The 22,348-nt window shown below is 35.4% G+C and overlaps 3 protein-coding genes across 7 annotated transcripts; 2 read left to right on the forward strand and 1 right to left on the reverse strand.

Annotated features, from left to right (window-relative positions):
- The first annotated feature begins 679 nt into the window (after positions 1-679).
- On the forward strand, positions 680-10,196 carry LOC128679592 (uncharacterized). 3 transcript variants are annotated; one of them, XM_053761940.1, is made up of 6 exons: positions 680-893; positions 3,825-3,864; positions 5,356-5,747; positions 6,564-6,778; positions 7,265-7,463; positions 9,851-10,196. In XM_053761940.1, exons 1-6 carry the CDS (start codon positions 854-856, stop codon positions 10,063-10,065), a joined length of 1,101 nt encoding a protein of 366 aa, XP_053617915.1. In that variant the 5' UTR covers positions 680-853; the 3' UTR covers positions 10,066-10,196. The 3 variants fall into 3 exon arrangements, with proteins under 3 accessions (XP_053617915.1, XP_053617925.1, XP_053617932.1); XM_053761950.2 differs by lacking the exons at positions 680-893; positions 3,825-3,864 and adding an exon at positions 3,940-4,688; XM_053761957.2 differs by lacking the exons at positions 680-893; positions 3,825-3,864 and adding an exon at positions 4,757-5,195.
- Positions 10,197-11,006: 810 nt separating this feature from the next.
- On the forward strand, positions 11,007-13,383 carry LOC128675328 (uncharacterized). The gene is made up of 2 exons (XM_053754660.1): positions 11,007-11,299; positions 11,957-13,383. Exons 1-2 carry the CDS (start codon positions 11,171-11,173, stop codon positions 13,124-13,126), a joined length of 1,299 nt encoding a protein of 432 aa, XP_053610635.1. The 5' UTR covers positions 11,007-11,170; the 3' UTR covers positions 13,127-13,383.
- Positions 13,384-14,040: 657 nt separating this feature from the next.
- LOC128675331 (uncharacterized protein) lies at positions 14,041-20,703 on the reverse strand. Of its 3 annotated transcripts, XR_008405267.2 has the most exons (6): positions 20,530-20,697; positions 20,155-20,422; positions 19,499-19,722; positions 18,540-18,647; positions 15,415-17,582; positions 14,041-14,523 (listed from the first exon to the last, which is right to left on the reverse strand). XR_008405267.2 is itself a non-coding variant. In XM_053754674.1 (5 exons), the coding sequence occupies exons 2-5, from the start codon at positions 20,409-20,411 to the stop codon at positions 17,557-17,559; spliced, it is 615 nt and encodes a 204-aa protein (XP_053610649.1). In that variant the 5' UTR covers positions 20,412-20,422; positions 20,530-20,703; the 3' UTR covers positions 14,041-17,556. The 3 variants fall into 3 exon arrangements, 2 of the variants coding, with proteins under 2 accessions (XP_053610649.1, XP_053610660.1); XM_053754674.1 differs by having other exon boundaries at positions 14,041-17,582; positions 20,530-20,703; XM_053754685.2 differs by lacking the exon at positions 15,415-17,582 and having other exon boundaries at positions 20,530-20,698.
- Positions 20,704-22,348: the final 1,645 nt, after the last annotated feature.

The raw sequence follows: 22,348 nt of genomic DNA on the forward strand, positions 1-22,348 counted from the left end.
GGACATAACGATAAATTCAGAAAAAGGTTAAATAATATAATATAACAAATAGGTACGTCTGCGTGTAGTACTATGCGTGTATTACCTACTTAGTAGATAAATAATTTGTTGTTCTCTGGTGCGCTGAGCGAGATCTTATTTTTTTATGAGAAATAAATAATATAGGAAACGAATAGACGAAAAGAATCCATGCATTTCTCCTTGCACGCGTGGTGTTTTGGCACATAGGTACTAATGAGGTAACAAGCTATATTTCAACAAGTCTAGGCCAACCTCTCAATAGACAAATGTTTCGAAATTTAATTATACACTTTTGGTAGTTTCATAATAAAAAATGCCAGGCTAAATTCCAATGATTTCTAAATGGACGTAAAACTTCGGCATCGTAGTAAAACTAATACTGTTATAGGTTTTTGTAATAGTTTTAGGATATAGAGGATCCTAGAGATTGTCCTGAACAAGTATTATGTTTGACTATATATGTTCCGCATTACAACAATACAGATAATAAAGCGAACAAATAAAAAATAAAAATTGATTTATTTTAATTATCGTGAAACTTCCAATAAAACTATGAAAAATGGCAATCGTCTGCGAGAAACGGGGAAATTTATATAAAAAAGTGAGTCTCATAAACATAGTTATCATAATAATATCAGTTAAAGATGAAGACTGGGCGAGCATGAGTGCTTCCCACGCATCATTGCCAACCGACTAGTGGTTTTTGCTCGCTTTCCGCGTTCAGTTGGTTTGGCAGTGCCCGCGAATTTCGCGACAATCTGCAGTTTGGTTCGTGTGAGAAGAAAATTTTATTCACATTCAGTTCATTGTTTAAACCAATGGTTCCCTCAAGATGTCTGTTTTGTATTATTTTTTAATTATTGGTTTTTTCGGTAAGCACGTTTTTTGTATATTTTTAATCGTATTTTTATTGTGTAAGATATTGAAAGTGTTTCATTAATGCCTTAAATAGTAGTAGGTAGGTGTACTTTTAATTTAGAAAATAAATAAGTACTTACTTCACAATATACATACATAGTGTAACAATACAATGAACATTATAAAAAAATTTTTTACAAAAACTATCATGCAGTGCAGGAGCAAAGAAGAAGTGGGTATTCTCCTAACGAAATAACTACAAAATACAGTGTAGCATACACCGTATTTTATAGTTATTTCGTTAGGAGAATGAAACCAGGGTTATCCATTCATCTGGATGACTCTTTTCCTTCTTCTTTACCTTAGCTTATTTACGGAAGTAAGTAGTTAGCGATGAAAGTTGACTCATCGTTAACATTGGACATCACCATATTATCGCTAGTATCATTGGTATTAGTGCGACACTTCTTAATTGTATCTATGGTTTACTGACTGATGGTATTATCATTAAAAGTACGAGCGACAATAACTAAATTGTATGTACAGTGGTATTAGACATTATTCTTTTATCTATGGACATAATTACGCACCTACGAAATTCCGCTCGTGCCTGGCAGAAGGGGCAAACGCAAGAGGTGCTGGTGTGATGTTGTCAAGGAGGATATGCGTGCTAATGGTCTGACTACTAATGATGTCGAAGACCGTGCGAAGTGGAGAAGAAAAAGTAGGAAAGCCGATCCTGGGCTCTGACACTACAGCTGAGGAAGAAACCATGAGTGCGCTCGGATGAAAGAGCATACCTTTGCTGACGAAATAAACAAATGCGTGATTAGAAAAAGGTACCTAGTTGGTACTGTAGATCATTTACAGTAGAGTGATTTGCATGATTATTTTAGATCAATGTTGTCGACACAAACAGGATTTCCACTCTGATTTGATTTCCTACTAGCTTAGCTTGGGAACTATAAATAAATTAAGCGATAATAAATCTTTGTCTGAAAACTGAAGCTATAATCTTCTAGTTTGTATTTGTCTTATGAGACCCGTGTCACTCCCGATCATAACGCCTTCAGGAATTCTATTGGTACTAGGTTTTGGATTAACCCCAAGGCTTTCAGGAATCTTTAATATTGGTACACTAGGTTTTGGATTGTCAGTAAGCTACATATATGTATAGCTCAAAATAAAAAAAATATATAATATAATATAAAAAATAAAAATTAGGATTAACACATCTGAGGTTCCGTAAAATTTATATTTTCGTGCACTTTACTAAATCTGTATTGGCCGTCACTTTAATAAATGGACAAAATGACTTATAAATCAAAATTATCAAAAGATATGACCTTTTGATAATGTTGACTTATAAGAATCATTTTATACAGCTGAAAAAGGGTAAAGCTCGAATATTTATTTCATTTTCAACTTGAACGCGTTGTTGAGAAAATAGTATTTCGAAAATAGGTTATAATAAAATACTGATATAATATTTTTTTGAAAATAGGTTATAATAAAATACCTAAGCCACAGATTACATAATACCCCAGCCTCAGGCTAGAAAGTACTTAAATACTTCAACCAGGAAATAAGCTAAATAAGTAGGTACATTAAGTAATATTATAACTACTCATTAGCACACAGGTCCTCCTACGATACGTTTTTGCTTATTAATATGCTAACATAAGTAGATCAACAAAAAGAAAAAAAAATAAGAACTTAATGTATGCAAATCATAAGAGTTTTTTGTAATAAAAAAAACAATGATCAAATCGTTACAGCTAGACATAAGCCATTTTTAGACACTTGGAAAGATGATACTTAACCCTAACCTAATGTTTTTTAAAGCTTTTCGTATTTTATTATTCGTAAGTTACAACGCATTTCAAATATTGGGAAAAATATAACATAGGTTAATACTTACCTCTGAGCCTGTATAATCAGTCTTTGTATACTGGAGGCTTCTAACACTTACATAACCTACCTTTCATGGAAAAGTTTAATGGCAATAAATTTTGCCTAAGTAGGAATATAGCCGCTGAAAAAAAAGACGACACAGATCCATACAAAATTATCCGAACCCCTTTGTTATAATTTACATACGTTCTTATAGTCACTTTCATCTCTGCATGTTAGGTTTCATGAGTAGTCAAGACGCTAAGCCCAGGATCAGCGTAAAAAAACATTTTTTAAAATATTCGGCTGTGATTTTACAACCGGCCGCCTGCCTGACGTCGATCCTCCTTGGGAATGCTATTTAGTCTATCAGCTACTTAGGCTGTGTGTCCCGTAGTCGCCTCGAACGACATCCACGGGAGAATATGGAGTGGTCCTATACTGAGACGGAACGACACGCCACACGTACGCACATCTTCAGAAAATAACGATTATTTTCATTATATATGTAAAATAAAAAAAAATATATAGCTTGTATATTATAATGCATATTCGAGTTGTGCAGGTGTATTAAATCATTAGAATAACAATATTTCTGGTAGATCGTCGGTATAATAACAGTTTATGGAGTTGGCTGTGTAAGTACGTATAAGTACCTAAGTATTGAATATTGAATAACCGGTCAGTTGAATAAACAACAAGTTATTTCATTATTGATTCATCAATTTATAACTTGCTCATCAATTAAGTACTTTACTGTTTATGATTATACCCGTATTAAGGCGGCCGGTTGTAAAATTCTCCGAATCTTCAAAATTTCAAGTTCTTCTTCTTTCTAGGGCTTCTAGACGTCACAATCCTGAACGTAACCGGAAACATGCGAAGATAAATCGTCAATCGCATTTATCCACTTATTCTTAAATAACATTGCAAATTAGTGATGCAGTGCCCGCCAAAAAAGTAACATAACTTCCTTGAAAAACCTAAAATTAAAAAAAACGATAGGATGCCAATGAATTAAATTAAGTAATGCTGTTTTTGCATTTTTATAGGAAGCTCCGAAGCTCGCCATCCGGACATAGACATCAACAGGTTAGTATTATGACGTCAGAGGTTTGGCACTGGGCTCGAGTCACAGAACGTAGTGCAACACAGCTATCATTTCTCTAAATAACAGACGACATTGCTTTTCTAAGGTTCAATGTCACTATGGCAAATTAGTTTTACACGAACGCTAGCAAATGCAGAATATTAAATAACAGACCATTCTCCGGAATCTCATTATGTTAGTTGACAATAGTTTCTGCTCCTGTTTACAGTAAACCTTATGTTAAGCTACCATGCATTAATCTTTATGACGCGGTAATAGGTGCGAGTTCGCACTGAACATGGGCTAGAGTACCATCATGGCACACCACGCAAAATGACATATAGTTTTTGTACAAAATTTTTGTGCATTGAATGCATTATCCTTTGAATCAAACATTTTTTGCTATATTTGCTTCAATACATAATATGTAATCAGTTTAGGTATACAAAAGAGATAAGTACTTACAGTCGTGATACAATAAAGTAATTTATCCGGCTCGAAACGTCAAGATGCAATGTGAATAACGCTTTTCAACAATTGACCTCAATTTCAATTTGTACAGATGCATATAGCATATGTGTGTGATAGCCAGATGCCTATTCATACTAAATGTACTTAACCCTTTTCGTGGCGTAGTGATCAACCACGCCCGTTCGCTATCAGTTCCGGGCTTCGATTCCTCGCGCGGACAATTACTTACACATGTGATCAGAACCACAGGCGGAGATACCTATATCCTGTAATCAGGTGATCACTGGTGATTCTGTGATGTACTCATTTCTGTGTTTGTAGATCGGACCAATGATACAAGGCTTAGTGTGTGACGGTGAGTGTCGTACATTTTAACAGTGGTATATCTTAGGGTACCTAAATCTAAGGGTACTTACACCATCAATGGATTGTGTAGGCAGTATTAAAATATAAATCGTTTATCAATCAGAATGATCTAATTGCAATGAAGATCTCTTTTGTTGGTCTTCCATATCTCATACAAACTATTATTCCTTTGCTATATAATACCCTGATAGATAGACAGTAAATATCGTAAATCCTAAATATTTTCACAACAATATCAAAGATGGGATGAAAATAGCTCATCCCACGTCATTTCTATTCTTGTTCCTATATTCCGATACTGATTCCAAACTGCATACCTTGGTGTTTGAAAGCTAACAGAAGTTTTCGTAAATATTTACACTACATATATAGGTAAAGTGGTGAAAACATGGCCCTCAGTTTATTATACTGCGTATAGTGTATCTTAGCTATAGATATGTGACTAAGCCGATGTTTTTTAAACTGTACATTATAGCAAGTACCTACCTGCAGTACTGTAAGTCATAGTCATACTTACCACTATCTATCAATGCACAGTGAAGAATTTATTTATAAATTAAATTACTCAATTTTATTTTAGGCCTTCTATGTTTCGCGACTCAAGGGCCTATCTAGATACGTCATACTGTGGGTAATCTGTATCTGTATGCTTTCAGATTAAAGCTTGTCCCCCAGGAACAATTTCACAAATCTAACATATACGGAAGGCGTTCAATAAACGACATAATTCCTTCAAGCCGGGAAAATGATAATGACCCTCGTAGCAGCCAGCTATCATCCACGCGGCAGACGATGCACCATCTACATGATCCCCTCTTGCACAAGGATCCCAAACCAATTAAGTTCTACGAGCCCCGCGAAGACCCGCGCCTCTTCTACCAGTCTGTTGAGTATCTTCAAGAAATTGCTCCGAAAGACTTAAATAATGAAGTCTCTTACATCTATCCTGGGAGGGAAGTGATCCGCCCCGATGAAATGAGCCGTCTAAGAATAAGAACTTTCGACCCGAACTTGCAGGATAGCATCAAATATAACGTGATTAATCAGGGTTAGTTGTTCAATCGCAATCTTTTGTTTTCTGGGTTTATCTCTATCTGGGTACCTTTAGCAAGGATAAGTCCCAGGTGGGTTTCACCGTTGACTTTGACGTGAACTTTAACAAAAAACACAAAGTACGCCATTTTGTCTAAAGGTCAGCGGTTAAAAGCAACGTCAAATTTGACGTATCGATGATTCGACGATTTGAGTATCGGAATACCTACTAATTCCATGGTTGCACACCATGGAATTAGTAGATACTCCGATACTTACTAAATCCATGGGTGCAACTCTAACTGAAACTCACTTCCAAAAGTATTCGAGTCATTGAAAACCGCTGAAAACAAAGTTTTGACAAGAAATATAAACAATTTAATTTGGTAATACTTGAATACATTACATTAGGTATATGTACGTTACATACGTACATTACATTAAAATTGGTCTAGGTATTGATTTTTAGGGTTTCGAAGAACCATAGTTTTATCATGTCTGCCCATTCGTCTGTCACCGGTTTAGGTCAGACACTATTATTAGGAAACTGTAATTTTAACCCTAACATTGCGTGTGGTTCGACACGCACTTGACCAGTTATTTTTCAATATGAAGGTTGTTTTTTTAAACACATAATGTTATGTTCAGTCATTGTTCATTACAGGAAATAAAACAACTTCCAACACTATCCATACATCGGCCATGGAAGAGAAAAGAAATACTTTTTTATTAATTTATATGACGAAATTTGGAAGAAAATTAATTTGCTGCTTTGGTTGGTTTTAAAAAAATGTATAGGTATAGGGTGACCTGTATAACTTTATCATTTCAGAAACTCCCTGCGTAAGATGCCCTCACGATAGGACTTTGATCGCGAAGCCCGGCTCCGACCGCGTCGTGCTGCAATTCCCTCGGCTGCAGTCATGCTCTCACAGTAGGAGACTTCCGAGAAACGTCCGCTTTGTTCACATGTACGGTCCTAATTTTGGATCGCTGCTAGAACCAGGCACCCATGTCGTGGTCGGGAAAATTGTTCAAAATTACAAAGTAAGTCAAACAAACAGGGTTTACCCCATTAGATCACGTCTGTCTTGTTCAATTAAATTTATTTATTCGCAATAAATAGGGCTTACAATGATTGTCTCCTAAGCTGAATACATTGAAGCTGAGTAATTTTGTTACTTATCGCTTACCGAGGTGGAGTAAGGCGTTGACGGTGTGGGCCACCGCCCATGCGGGGCCTCGCGATACAAAGGGCAGCCGTCACAGCCAAAACCTCGCTGTTTATCGCCATTAAATATCTAAATATTGATATTATATAGACACTATTTTAGAGAATTTCCTACCATATCCCACTCCTTACTCCTCTCCGTGCACCATCACTCAAGAACCTCGCTATAAATACCAATACCTTGCTAGAGTAACATTAGGTCTCGACCATAGATAAAAGAAATATTCTCGCCGTTGTTTTACTTCTATATATTACCAAATAATCATATCAATACCAAGTGGTTTTATCTTTGTTTGTTACAGACTTTACAAATGTGCAAAATGCAGATCAACGTAGTGCTTCAAACCTGTACCATTCCTAAATCATTGATTGCTCATTGTGAGCCTAATAACAAAAACTGCAATTTTACCTGCAGAGATACCAAACTGGAGTTGCATGGTCCGGAAACATTATCGTGCGAAGGGGGCAAAAAATGGTCTGGAAATTTACCAGTTTGTAAAGGTAAAGTATTTACCTACTTGGGTTGTTCTCAGAGCGTTTCTACCGCTACGGCCGCGCTATCATTTTATTTTATTATTTTACTTTTTCAAATTTTAAAACATTTAACATTACCACATACCATCACACACCACCGGAAGGAAAACCATACAACTACGCTATAAGATTCCAATCGGTACATGGAATGTACTTGGTCTCCTCAAGGAAGGCAAGATAAAGAAACTGTAAAGTGAGCTAGATAGATGTAAATCCACAATAACTGGCATTAGTGAAACTCACTGGGGGGATAGTGGCCACTTTGACACAGGGAAATACACCATATATTACTCCGGAAGTGAAAACAGTTGCTGGAGTGGCTATTGTCATACCCAAACTATGGAACAGTTCCGTTCTTGGCTATAATCCTATTAACGAGAGAATGATGTCTATTAAAATAAATTCTTAACCAACTCCAATACTGGGAACACATACTGGGAATATACGGGCTGGGCACACGCAATGACAGGGGTGAACGCCTCATTCAATTTGCCGCTGACAACAATCTTACTATAGTTAACGCCCGATATTTAACGCCCATACTCTGCCCGGAGCTGACTGTCTCTCTGATGATGAATTTCTCGTGGGCAGTCTCAAAATTAAATTGCGCAACTCAAATACCAAGAAAATATCAAGGCGCATTGAAGTTGTAAACAAAGAGGCATTCCATAAAGCACTGCAAGATGCAAAACTTACTTGGGCAAATGAATCTGCCACAAAAAAGGCTCAACCAAAAAATGTAACAATTTTCGCCTAATATCCCGGATATCCCATGCTAGTAAGGTCCTTCTTCATATACTTAATACGAGGCTACATGCATACATGGACCGGGAGATTGCGCAAGAACAAGCTGGATTTGTTAAGGGGAAGGGAATCCGTGAACAGATTCTCAACCTAAGACAAATTATAGAAAAAGCGCGTGAGTTCAATGTCGCACTATTTATATGTTTTGTGGATTTTCGTAAAGTAAAAATGGTGGAAGCTTTGGGAAGTACCATTAATAATGGTTGTACCTATACATTTAGTTTTTCTTATCAAAAGTCTTTATGAAGACGGTACGGGTGCGGTCCGTGTGGACGGTATCAATTCTGTGAGCCTCAAAAACCAGCCCGGTGTCAGACAGGGATGCATTCTCTCCCCCTATTGTTTAATATCTATACCGAGTATATAATGCGGATAGTTCTAGAAAACTGAAATCAGTTGGAGGTCGCTCAATATCAAACTTGAGATATGCAGATGACACCATTCTCCTTGCGACGTCACTGGCAGACATAGAACGATTTCTTACACTTCTGGAGACAACTAGTGCTGATTTTGGCCTGGCGATAAACCGGGATAAAACGAAAATGATGGTAGTGGATCGTAAGACTAACAATCGACCGGACTTACGGGTAATAGCAAATTGTGAAGTTGTCCAGTCTTACGTCTATCTGGGATCCACAATCACAAATACCGGAAGCTGTGAAAACGAAATCAAAAGACGATGTGCCGTGGCACGATCGACCGTGGAAAAGTTCACGAAAATATGGAAAGATCGCCGCAAAACCAAAAACACCAAAGTTCGTTTAATGAGATGCTTAATTTTCCCTATTTTCCTGTACGGACCTGAAACATGGACGATTCGTCAAAAAGATCGTAAAAAGATTAACGCCCTTGAAATGTGGTGTTGGAGACGGTTACTGAGGATTAAATGGACTGCTCATCGCAAAAACGTTTCCATTCTACAAGAGCTTCGTATCAAACAAAGACATCGATTGTACAAGTACGACTCCTGAAAATGTTTGGACATATCACCCGCAACGAAAGTTCCTTGGAACGATTCATTAATGGTTCAAGGAAGAGTAGAAGGTCAACATTCTCGTGATTGGCCACGAGAATGTTGACCTTCTACTCTTCCCTTCTACCCACAATATAACTGTACAGAAAATGCTCAACAGGCTGAATAACTTTTGTTAAGATTTATTTCAAGATTTCCTATAGTTTAGCTGTACCATTATTATTCTCCATCAGGTGTTCCAGTTTTCAAAATAATTTATATCCCATATGTTGCCCAGGCTTAATAGTATAACAAAAAAGTTTTCATTCAAATCCGTCCAGTAAGTAGTTCCGAGATGAGCGTGTACAACAGACAAACATACAGACAAACAGATATTTTTTTCAAATTCTTACTCTGTTGCAGTGACTTTATCGCCTAATTTTATTTTTACGTAAATTTATTCAGTGTACAGGATTTCTTTTCTACTGTTTTATTATATGTATTGATGATAAAAAATTCATGTTTATTTTGCTAACTTTATGAACTACCTATATAACATAAAGCAGTGAAAATACTTACACCTACTTCTTTCTTTTAGCTTCTGCTCATACCTGGTGTATGCCGCTTTTCCCGCCAGAACACGGGCGAATCAGCTGCAAGGGCGCCACCACTGCAGATGGCGCTGGTCTTCTAGAAGGATCTACTTGTCGAATGAAATGCCAACGAGGTTGGAAATGGGCGCCCCGGACTGCCGCTGTATGCCGGAGAGGCGTTTGGAGTCACCGCTTGACGTGTCAGCCAAAAAGATTTTAATTCAAATTACTTAACTCTTACAGTAGCAACTAAAATTTAACAGATTCTACTTAGGTATAAGTACCTATTTGTATTTTATTTTTTTTTACATTTATTAAGATTTATTAATAGTTATAATTTATTTAGTAGAACATTTTGTTTTATTGTATTCATGGCTACCAACTCTCAACAAAGTTCCTAAACCTAATCTCTTACAGCTCCAGTAGTGTAGCATAATCTGTCTGTAATACCACATACAATACAAGCATACCTTCAAGTCAAGTATGTCTCTTTTTCGGTTGCAAGGCTGCTTGCAAATTATTGCAAGTCGCGATGCCGACATTGGCAAGACTGCAACCGGCAAACAATTTGCTGCGACAAATTCGACAGGAAATTATTTGCTGTCAAAATTATCCAATAAAATCAGAGAACTATCCTAAATTTATGTTCTGTCATACGAAGGCCTGTATTTATAAACCCAACCGAAACATTATACACAAACACTGCATAGATTTTAAAAAAGTTAAAACGTTAAAACATACTCTAAGCTGAAATATGTTTTCCACTTTGTCACTACCGCGCTATATATTATTGAAATTGCCAAAAAGAGACAAAACATACTTGATTTGAGCGGCAGATTGCAAGAAAGATTGCAAAATGAGTAAATATTTCATATGGTATGCTGTACCTTCATCTGCGTGTTGTGCGTAATGGCAATGTGTGTGACAAAAGACTTCTGGTTGTTAATTAAATACGACGAATTATCACTTTTATTTGCTCGCCATGTTAACGAAATGGTACGGTAATGAACTTGCCGATACAATAATGAGCGTACCGATCACGTGCCGAATCGCATTAACTGCGCGAAGCCTATTAAGACATGAAAAATCTGTGGTAAGTGTGGGCGCAGCATTATGGTCATTGGTGCACTATGCGCACTCCATCGATTTGAAAATAGAAACAAGTTTCTGACAGCTGACAGTTTTGGCCGTTAGATTGTTTTGAGCATTCACGTTTTGTGATTTAGGTACTTGGATTTATAGCTTTTTCGTGGTTAATTTATTTCTCAAAGTAGCGGCATGGTTTATTGATAGATTACATTACAAAGTAAAACCAAATCGGTGAAATGGGAAGCAATTCAAGTAAAATCAACACGGCCGCCGGACCTGTTCAAGTACAAAAAAATGATAGTGACCTGGATGCTAACTCTGATCCTAGATCTCCTACTCCTGAAATTATTCGGACTCCTTTGCAAGTAAGATTCCTTTTACATATATTGATATCAGGTACCTATGCATTCTTATCTGATCTCATTGTTAGTTGGCTTGCCTTAACGAATTTGATAACTTCCCGCGCTGCCGAACTCCTACGCACGTACGCTTTACATGTACGAATCTATGTAATCTAATAAATAAGTAGTTTAATAATAGATGAGGTCATTTTATATATTGCATAGATTTCTAATTTTATCTATTTGTTACATCTTAGGTACGTAGGTATTTTATTGTCTATTTTTCATTTACAACAAATATTTCTGACCATTAAATGCATACTATCTGGTCTAAATTATATGTAGGGCTGCATTAAATTAATTTACCTTAATAAGTCTTGCTCTTCTAGATTTCTTTTTTGCTATTTTTTTTACTTCACGGATGAATAATTATTTGAGGAATGAATTTATATTATGTAATTATGTATGGGATATGTAATGAATGGGATATTTCAAGACACTACTTCTGCATAAACAGAGACTTGTCTCAAGAAAAATGTAATATATGTATGCAACATTTTTTTCTATGGAATTGCGTGGCTGCATCAGTGCATATATTATGCAACCATACATAGTTTTCACCAAAATCTCTTTATAACCCTGTGTTGTACATAGTTTGATGAACGTTTAATTTCATTACAGGGCAAACCAGGAGCCAAACATAATATAACTAAGAATGTTGACTTACGGAAGACCTTTGAGAATACAAATGGAGAAGAAAAATTAATACACAACAATCCAATTCTCTCTGCAGTCATAAAAAATCACTTGCAATCATATGATCCACGGTCACCAACACAAGATTTTGAGAGGACACCAATAGTAATTTCCACTAAGGTAGATGAAATAACAGAAGAGCGGCTTCCCAATGAAGTTAATTATGGCAGTCCCAGTCTAAGACAAGATGAGGATGAAGATGAAAATGGTATTGAGGCAACAAAGAGTGCAGATTTGGTAGTTCCTAAAAATTTATATGATAGATTGTTTGATATGACTCTTGATGATACATTCAAAGAAACCGAAGAACCATTAGGGTCATCAACTGCTTCTAATGAAGCCATAGAAGTAGATATTTCAAACGGACAAAGTATAATGAAAGAGCAAAGAAAACCACAATTGTTAGAGACTAATTTTGATTATATTGACAATGAATATGAAAATTTTGAAGATAGTGAAGAACATATTCCAAGTAATTACCATGACAGTAAGGAAGAGCTGAAACATATTCCATTATTCAAAATTCTTGATGTAGATCCCCGTTCACCTTCTGTTGGAATTGAAAGGACTCCTATTGTGGTGACTAAAACACAAGCAGGGGACACAAGAGCTGAAAATGTTGAAGAGATGTCTGATGATACATTGATTAAAGTTCTACAAAACACTAATGCTGAACTGAGACAGAATGGTATCAAGCCTCAGGATAGAAAATCTGATGGTCTTCTCATTTATGAAGATGAGACCACTGATATTAATGATACGCCTAAAAAATCTAAATCAGCCAGCAGTAGTGGCGGTGTTAGAACACCACTGTCCTGTATGAAAAATAAAGACTCAAGTCATACTCGTTCAAAGTCGGCGAATACCCTATTTGATCCTAAGACACAAACTATAGTCTCTACAAAAATACCTACAAGAGTATCACATATTCCTAGACTGAAGTCTTTGTCAAAACAGTCAAAAGTAATTCCATCTGGGAGTAGCATTTCCTTAAAAAGTATTTCAAAGGCTTCAGCTCTGGCAGGTGATTGTGAAAATACACCACCACACTCTCATCGAGACAGGTGGGATAAAGATAACAGCATTGTGCTATGAAACTCTGGAAATCTGAATTGACTTTCTCTCTTGCACATTATTTGTGTTATTAATAAATCGAATATTAGTAAGTCATATAATTATGAAAATTGTTGGGATGTCATTATTTCCAATTCCTATATTTGCTGGAATGGTTTGTCAATGTCAGTTTGAAGACACAAGTCCTTGATCTACTGAGATCATGATTTGTGACTAACTAACAGTAATAAATGTTTCCTATGACTATTTTTATCTTGACAATAAAATGTTTATAAAAACTGTTTTATTAATAATACCTATCTACCTAAAAGTATAGGAACAAAGAAAACAGCTAATATTCTTTATCTTAGCTAGGGCTAGGGCGCAAAGCTCAGTGCATCTGCACTGGTACAACTAAGGTACACAAACATTATGGAAAGTATAGGCAATGCCTACTATTTCTGAGCTAATAGGGAGTATTACGGCACATTCATCCCGCCAGTGTACAGCACTGTATGTTAGGTACACAAAAACTTTGCCGCCTTTTGCCATGTCGATTAAAACGTTTGTTTTAGAGTACTTTATTAATCCTTTCATTATGTAAGCATTAGTTTGTGAAAATATATAACAATGTAGCATATTTGTAACATTTTGAGTTAATCGAAAGCAATAATAAAGCACCACACAAGCAAGTGGGGACCCCCCACCCCACCACGCAGGTCCGGAGGGCGCTGTCTCCTGTTGGCTGCCAACACCAACCAATCTTGATCATTCAATTTGGTATTGCAATGGGAAAAAATGTAATGTTCTTATTAAATCCGTTATCTTCGCTTTCTTGAAAGACTGCAGATAATTTTGACTTGTGTAGTTACTAACCATAGAATTAGTAGGTACTACTAGTGAAAACTAAGCAGCAGCATAAACCTACAATGGGTAGTTGAAATAAAATGTCTTGATATAATAATACACAATTATTATTTCATAATCATAGAATAAATATTCGCAACACTTATACATAAATATTTTGCTAATATAAACTAATATTTCCCGACCAAATGTTATCTTTTATCTAATTCCCTGCAATCTTAACAAAATATATTTTACTTTTCTCGTTTCAAAAAAAAACGTGCACTTACTAACTAGCTTAAAACACGAGAGATAACATTTGTAGAAACAAGTGCTCTTACTAGGACACCAATTACTACAATATTAGTTTCAATATTGTTTCATAAAAATAATCATTAATAAACATTAAAAATAATCATTAAGAAACGTTGCAGCATTGCAAAATTTTTATGGAATGGTTTTAGAACATCAAAATAAAGATGATATTGTTAATGAATCAAGCCCCGCTAATTAAATAGGCTGATAGTCTTACGGTTATTTAGGCAATTTCGGCAATTTTGTTCGTCTTGTGTTCATTCACAGCCCACGCAGAGCTAAAAAAAAAATTACGATTAAATTCTGGATAAATATTTTCATTGCCAACTGCCGTCGACAAAGTAAAGGCTAATTAATTTAACGATTTTCGTTTTATAACAATAACATTAACACGGTCAAAACAATCAAACAAACATGGAATTTCCCAAAACTTCCTATAATAGGGCCCAAAAATGTAACCAAATGTTGAATTCACTAAACTTTTCTTATTATTAAATTATGCTTTTAGCATTAAGTCCGCCTTTGTACTTTTACTAATTGTATTGCTGTGCAATAAAGTTGAAATAAATAATCAATAAACTAAGCCTATTTTATCAGTATAAGGTCGCGTATCCACCGAAATTATGTTTGCATATCATTAATGCACTACTCCTAGAATTGGTTACCTAGGTTATATGCATAAATGGATTTTGCAATTATAATACCATGATAATACCTATTATTTAGAACGGCAGAATGGGATTGCAGATACAATATAATATGATTCCTACAGCATTAAAATGTCTTATAAACAACATTGCACAGAAAAAAAACATCTAAGTTCTCTACCGTACTTACTAAACTTGTAAGAGTACTATAAAAGTTAAAAATATATTTCCTAAGTAGGTATGTATCAGATCTATTTAAAAAATATTAAAAGCAAATGCCGATGTAGCATTATACAATCTTACATCCTGATTTAGATTTTGAAAATAGTTTCTATCATAGTGTTAACATCGATAAGACCAATATTCTATATCCTTTTATGTATTATAATATACATGACCTATTTAGGCTCTTACATATTACTTCCAACAACAAGTAAGGAATGGGCGCTAACGGCAGGTAAAGATTTTAGTCCACAGTAGTAGTGTGGAAGGTACTAAAATTGTAAGGACTCTATAAATTACCCGCTAATCGTAGTGTAGAAGGGAAAAAATATTCTCCACGGCTTTGTCCTTTTTCCCGCGCTTCTTGCGAATGACGCTACAATCATATCGGAGCTACACGAACCATAGCTGGGATTTGCGTGCTGGAGATGGGTCGGCTGCGGGTACACAAAACAAACATCAGCGCCCCTAGCGGCGAATTCGCTGTCGTTAGCCCCCATTACTATTTCTATGTGTTTTATAATATGTTTTATTGTTAGGGTATATACTTTACTAATGCCAGTAAGAGTATTGACACATTAATTATGTAAATAATTTTTTACTGTGCGATCAAATAATGAAGTAGGTAAATATATAAAATTGTTTCTCAAAAAACTATTTAAATGCTATTTAGTGAAATGACCTTCATTATCAAATGACCAGACATGTTAAAAAGGAATGTGTGAAATCTCATCATCAATTTTTGGATAGTTAGAAGTTTTTTATATTTATTCTAGACAGATAAGAGGAACTAACAAAAGAGAGAGAACAATTATTTTCATTCATTTTCTAGGCTTCCGAAGAACGCATATTTTGGTTTTACATTTCAATACTGAAATGTTAATTTTGGCACCGCTTCTTGTAAACTGTCTGAATCTATGATTGATTTAAATATAAGGAATGTATGACACAACATATACAGGGTGATTTCTTTAACATAGGCATTATTTTATCTACCGACTACTGAAAACAAAATCAGCTGATTCATACATTTTTCACAACTCAGGTATTTCATTTTGTATAGAAAGTCCTCTGCCACGTCTGTCTGTCTGTTCGCGATAAACTCGTAAACGATTGCACGAATTTTCATGCGGTTTTCACCATTAGATAGTGTGGATCCTGAGGAAGATTTAGGTGTGTAATTTATTATGTGTTTACACGAGCGAAGCAGAGCCGTTGGTATTAAATATTACAGATATTGATGACCCAAATCATAACAGTTTCCTAAACAGTCAAATAACAACGATGGAATATTAAAATTGAGTCTATGGTTAGTATGTTACGCCACAGCGACCCTATAGTGCGTGGGTGAACTAGCACTTTTCTCTTTCGACCCGGATTTCGCCACAACGCGTATGATAAAAGAATAAAATATTACCTCTTTTTGTGTCTAACAAGGCCATTGGGAAGATTAATTTATTTAACTCCCAACTAACTATTGTTTCGCTGTGTTTGTTTTCTATTTGAAACTATAATAGTTATTTAGATCAATGGTTCACAATACGACATTATAGTTCATTGGGAATTTGTATTCATGAGGCTGCACTTCTTTATGAATAACTAGCTGCACCCCAGACCTTCGCTCCCGTGGGAATTCAGGGATAAAAAAATCCGAAATCGCAAAAAAAAATCAGCTGGATTTCGATTTCGGAGTTATTTGCGATTTCGGAGTTACTCCCATACTAAAAGTTGTTCAGAATCATAGACTGAGCATGTAGACAAAATATTGCCAATGTATAAAAAGTCACCTGTATAAATGTCAAATTACATAAGTAAAGCTTACATTAACATCGAAATAAGAACCCATTACATTTTTTACTTAACAATATGTTATCTAATAGAACCAAAATATACACAGAAATCTTAATATTATAAGCACTCCAACAAAAAACTTGATTATGTTTGGATCATTCAATGACCAAAATTTAAATAATATTTTATATTATCAATACTGCACTTAATATCTTAGGAGGTAGTTTGGATAAACTTCAAAACTCTTGCTTTTTGTTTTGGGGCATTCAATACCTTAAAATTATATCTAACACTGATATTACAACAATAAAATTTTGAGGAACAACCTATCTTTCTAATTAATTCGGCATTTCCAATCCCTGCCTTCCATTATACAATATTCTTTTTTTCTACCCGTATGAGTTTCATTGCTGACGAAAGACAAATCTCGAAACAAAAATCTCCATATCACAAAATATTTGCACCTTTTTGAACCCAGTACCATTTAGTTACACTTCTTGGACACTACAGTTTCAGTGTAATGTCATATGAAGTAGGTAAATAGGCAAAAGGCGTAAGAAATGCCAAGTTAATTTCTTTTATAGCTACGGCACATCCTTAAGACTAGGAGAAAGGTGGCGGCAATCAAGCTTCACTCCATGCACCAGACATTTATTTAGTGGCGTCGTTTTTCTTGTCTGTCAAAAAATTATTACTATTTGTTATCATATAATTCACACACAAAAAAATATTAATAAGTGTTAGTAACAGGTTTCAAAGTAAAACTGTATATTAATTTTATAAAGTTTAAAGAATAAAAAGCAAAATGAGAAATAAACTTCACATTATTTGAACAAAACACATCACTTAATATCAGGAATAAACAGATCTTGATAATACAATAACATGGTTCAAGTCATTCTTTCTTATCAAGTGTGTTATTTGGAAAAACTACTACATATGAGTACATATTCACTGTAGTATCAAGTATCTATAAATAATGCTAAAAATGTACTTAGTAAACTAAATGGAGGAATAATGCGCGTTGCTATTTCTGCGATGTTAAAACTAAGTCAAGATCTACTCATCTAAAAGACTGTCGTTTTGTATGGTTCGTAATGTGGATGAAAGGCGAATGCATGTAGCGGACATGAGAATATTTAAGTAGATGTGTGGAGTGACTGTGAATAGGATAAGAAATGACTATGCAAGGGGAAGTCATCCAATTACAGGAAAATTAAAAAGTAATAGGCTCAGATGGTACGGGCACGTTATGAAAAGGGAGAAAAATATAAGAGAGCAATGGAGCCTTACATATTATAAAACAAAGTCCTCTGCGATAAGCTCAAAAACGACGGCACGGATTTTCATGCAGTATGCATGCAGCTGTATCGATCTCACATAAAGTGGGATAAGGGTAGGCAGATGATGTAATCACGCCAGAGGGCAGCACTGGCATTTGGAATCAACAGTGTTTCTTAACATGGATATTATATAGTATGACATGCATTAAATTACATGGTGTTATGTACCATGGTCATAGTCGGTTGTCTGTCTAATGGTAACGACGCCCACCAGTTGTCAAAAGGTCTCAGGTTGGGATACTATGAGTTTTTATACCAATACTCATGCAAGTGGCTTGTTTAGTAACATACCTTGGTCTTTGATTTGCACATTCTGTGCAATAAATTCGCGGAGCTCAGTGTATGCTTTATCCAGGTTATCATTGAGTATCATGATGTGGAAATTGCCCGGCTGTTGACCTGAAATCATGAGAAATTTAAAACCATTTAGTAAATATCTTAGTAAACTTTTTATCATTTAACTTTTGCCTACGACTCCACCCAAGTGAATTACGCACGGGAGCAGTTATTTTCTGTAAAGGGACTCTATGGCCTTCTGTACATGACTGTAGTGTATAAAATTTCAAGAAGATTGGTTGAACAACAGGGATAGATTTCCAAATAGCTGCTTCATGCAGCAGACAAAGCTGGCAACTTCAAAAAATTTGTAAAAGGGATATTGGGGATAGTAGTTAATTTTGCAATAATATTAGTAGAATAATGAAGTTAAAAACCAAAAACTCAGATAGGCTTTTAAATAATATAGTACAACAATATTTGTATAAGTAATATGATTGTTAAGAGAAGTGCAAATCAATCACATAATCATGAATGACATTTGATAAATTACAAGCATGTTTATGTAATGAACAAGATAACAACCAAATTAATACTGCATAAACATATATTATTTGATACCCACAAAAACAGTTTTTAGTTATTCTTAAGGATAATGTAGGGAAATATAAAAGAAAATTGATAAGTCTGCCAAGTATATGTAGAACACCACTGCTTCTGGAAATAGATAATAACGAACTATACTGCTTTCATCTTTTAGATTTCTGCATGAAATCATGAAAAATGATGTGCTAACGCAGGTTATATTGTATACATGTTTGCCACAACACAACATAAATGGAAACTTCATAACAAAATGCCCCACTTACTCCCTGATTAAAATAAAACAAAAAAGGGAACAGATCACACATGCTTATAAAATGGCACACTTGCATAACTAGTATGTAGGTATAAATAACAACAATAGTATTTACCAAACTCTATTTCACGTTTAGCTGATTCTAAACGTTTTAGAAGGGCTTCTTCATGTTCTGTAGCTCGGCCACGTAGGCGTCTCTCTAGCTCCTCGATGGATGGGGGCTTCACAAACACAAGCAAGGGGTTCAGGTCTGTGTTCCTCACTTGTTTCACACCTTCAATCTCAATATCCAGGATACAGATCTTGCCAGTTCGACGAACATCATCAACAGCCCGTTTGCTGAAATTCATATTGTGTAATATAAATGTTAAAAACAGAATAGTTAGAGATGAATCAACTTAGATACAACACCCAAAAAATAACTTGATCATAAAATTCCTGCAAAGACAGGAATTATCAGAAACTCTATAAAACCAGCTTGTGGCTCTGCTCATGACAAAGCCTTGGCTAGCTATCATGACATGACCTAGTCTTCATCACTCTCAAACTTAAAACAGTTTCCATATTGACTGGTTGAATTTTGACACATCAAAATTTACTACAATGCACACACAAAACTATTCAAGCCAATGATAGGCATTAAAAATGAAACTTGGTAAACAACAATGTTAATATTGAAAACAGTATTTGGGCAAATTGCCAATTGCCCCCAACACAACGAGCACATGGCCAAATGAAATTCTTTGTTTAAAGCTAATGAAGAGCACTTACCTAGTACCATACATGTTTCCACTGAAAGTAGCGGTTTCTATGAATTCACCTCTCTGTACTGCGGCTACCATATCGTCTTTCGTGGTAAAATGATAGTGAACACCATCTTTCTCCCCCGGTCGAGGAGCTCTTGTGGTGTGTGACACACTGAATCCAAATTTATCCGGGAATTCCTTCAATAGGCGCTTCAACAGCGTACTTTTTCCTGAACCCGAAGGCCCACAGAGAACTAAAGGACGTGGTCCTTTCTGCACCATGCTTGCAAATGCTAAAAGTGGCAAGTATTCTAATTTAATTAGGTAGGTAACTAGGTAAGTGAAGAAAACGAACCGGAATATAACAAACGAATTACAAATATCAATATAAACGTCTTACATCTGAATAAATACGTGGCTGTAGGATTGATTAAACACCAATAAGTTATTTATCTTTCAATAGATTGGTTTGAAGTTATAAATACAACAAAAATTCACTATATAGATCCACGTTGATAACCAACACACAGCTCGTTAAATTTTGTGTGTGTGTGACATGGTGGTACATTGTACATGCGCATTCGATAGATCGTATTATTCGTGATCCTTAAAAATGACATTGACAATGAATGACATAGTGACATACGGTGCGGGGCCGTGCCGCATGTCACCTACCTAAATATGTTGTTTGAAATCGGAAAAAAATAATAATTCAAATGAATTATTATTTCAACAATAGATTTAGAAGGGCCCCGCGCGCGGCCCCAATTTCAAAATATTTAGGTAGGTGGGTAAGTACCTTTAAAAGTACATATATTTCCATGGACACGAAGTACGTATATTTCCAATGGAATTAGTAGTGTACCGTGTTACTTAACTACCTATTACATTGATTGTAGGTAGTCCAAAGATAAAATTGCTGGAAAGCAAGCAAAGACAAGGCCCATTTGGATATGGCTATCCACCTACGAGCTATGATCGTTTACACACGAATACCATGATTACGAATACTGATGCCAGCTGGGTGCACACTACCGGCGAACTCAGACAGATGCCCACGAATGCATTGTATGAAAGCAATATGAGAGCTTTCATTTACCCCATAGATTTAGAAGGACCCTGCGCGCGGTTTTCCTCAATGACAACTAAAGTTCGACAAACCGGAACCCCGCGCGGGGCTTTTCTAAATCTATACGGCAAACTATAATGTTCTTATATCTGTGATCTTGAGCTGGCATAATGAGGTATTAATCTAAAACAATATTTGCCATTTCGTTATCATTAAGATTATGAAATGAACGTCGTTATTTTGACGTGACAACGTCTTAAATTAGGTTGCGGCTGGGAGTCACTTATGAAAAAGTGTAACGCCCGGTAACGTTACAGTGAGTCACCGAACGAGAGAGAGGCCCGCCGAATGCCTTGCGTCTCTCTCCCACTCAACTATGATCGGTCTGCCGCGCGTAAAAAGACGTTGTCACGTAAAATCTTCGCCCGTAAAACCGACTTTACAGGCAACCATTTTTTTTTAACAACATAATTATCGGCAACAACAACTTTAGTGTTTTAAAACATTTTCTAAAATGCTTGTATGCGTGTATCCATCATCTACAATTTAGGTATTTTTGAAAAAAACATTTAAAAAATTCTGTAAATCGTGTCAAGAACCAACCACAAGTTTTGTAGATTTATTATAGGTTTTCCTATAATCTATAGATTTGATTATTAGGTACCTATATTTATTTCGAAAACAAGGCTTAACAGTTTCAGATTTGGGAACGGTCGATTTTTGCATAATTTATTCAGATTTTCTAAAATAACTTAAAAAGTGTAATAAATCTTAAAATACAATATTATTTGAAATCTTCAAAACAAGTCTGACTGGTTAGATTTTGCGAAACTTATTTAAAAAAACCTTATTTATTGCCACAAAATCAGATCCAAAATAAAAATTCATTTATTTATTTATTTACTACTTGTCCGCCTGTTCAAGTTACGGAACTCTCTTTACGCGAATAAATCTCGCAACTGATTTATTTATTTTTATGGTGACAATAGGACATATTTCGCAAAGCTCAGCGCAGATGGCGTTACTGGTACAACTAAGGTACGCGAACCGAATATGCTACATTGTTGTATATTTTCACAAACGAATGCTTACATAATGAAAGGATTATTAAAGTACTCTAAAATAAACGTTTTAATCGACATAGCAAAAG

The sequence above is a fragment of the Plodia interpunctella genome, chromosome 2, assembly GCF_027563975.2.
Source record: "Plodia interpunctella isolate USDA-ARS_2022_Savannah chromosome 2, ilPloInte3.2, whole genome shotgun sequence".
NCBI classification, from domain to species: domain Eukaryota; kingdom Metazoa; phylum Arthropoda; class Insecta; order Lepidoptera; family Pyralidae; genus Plodia; species Plodia interpunctella.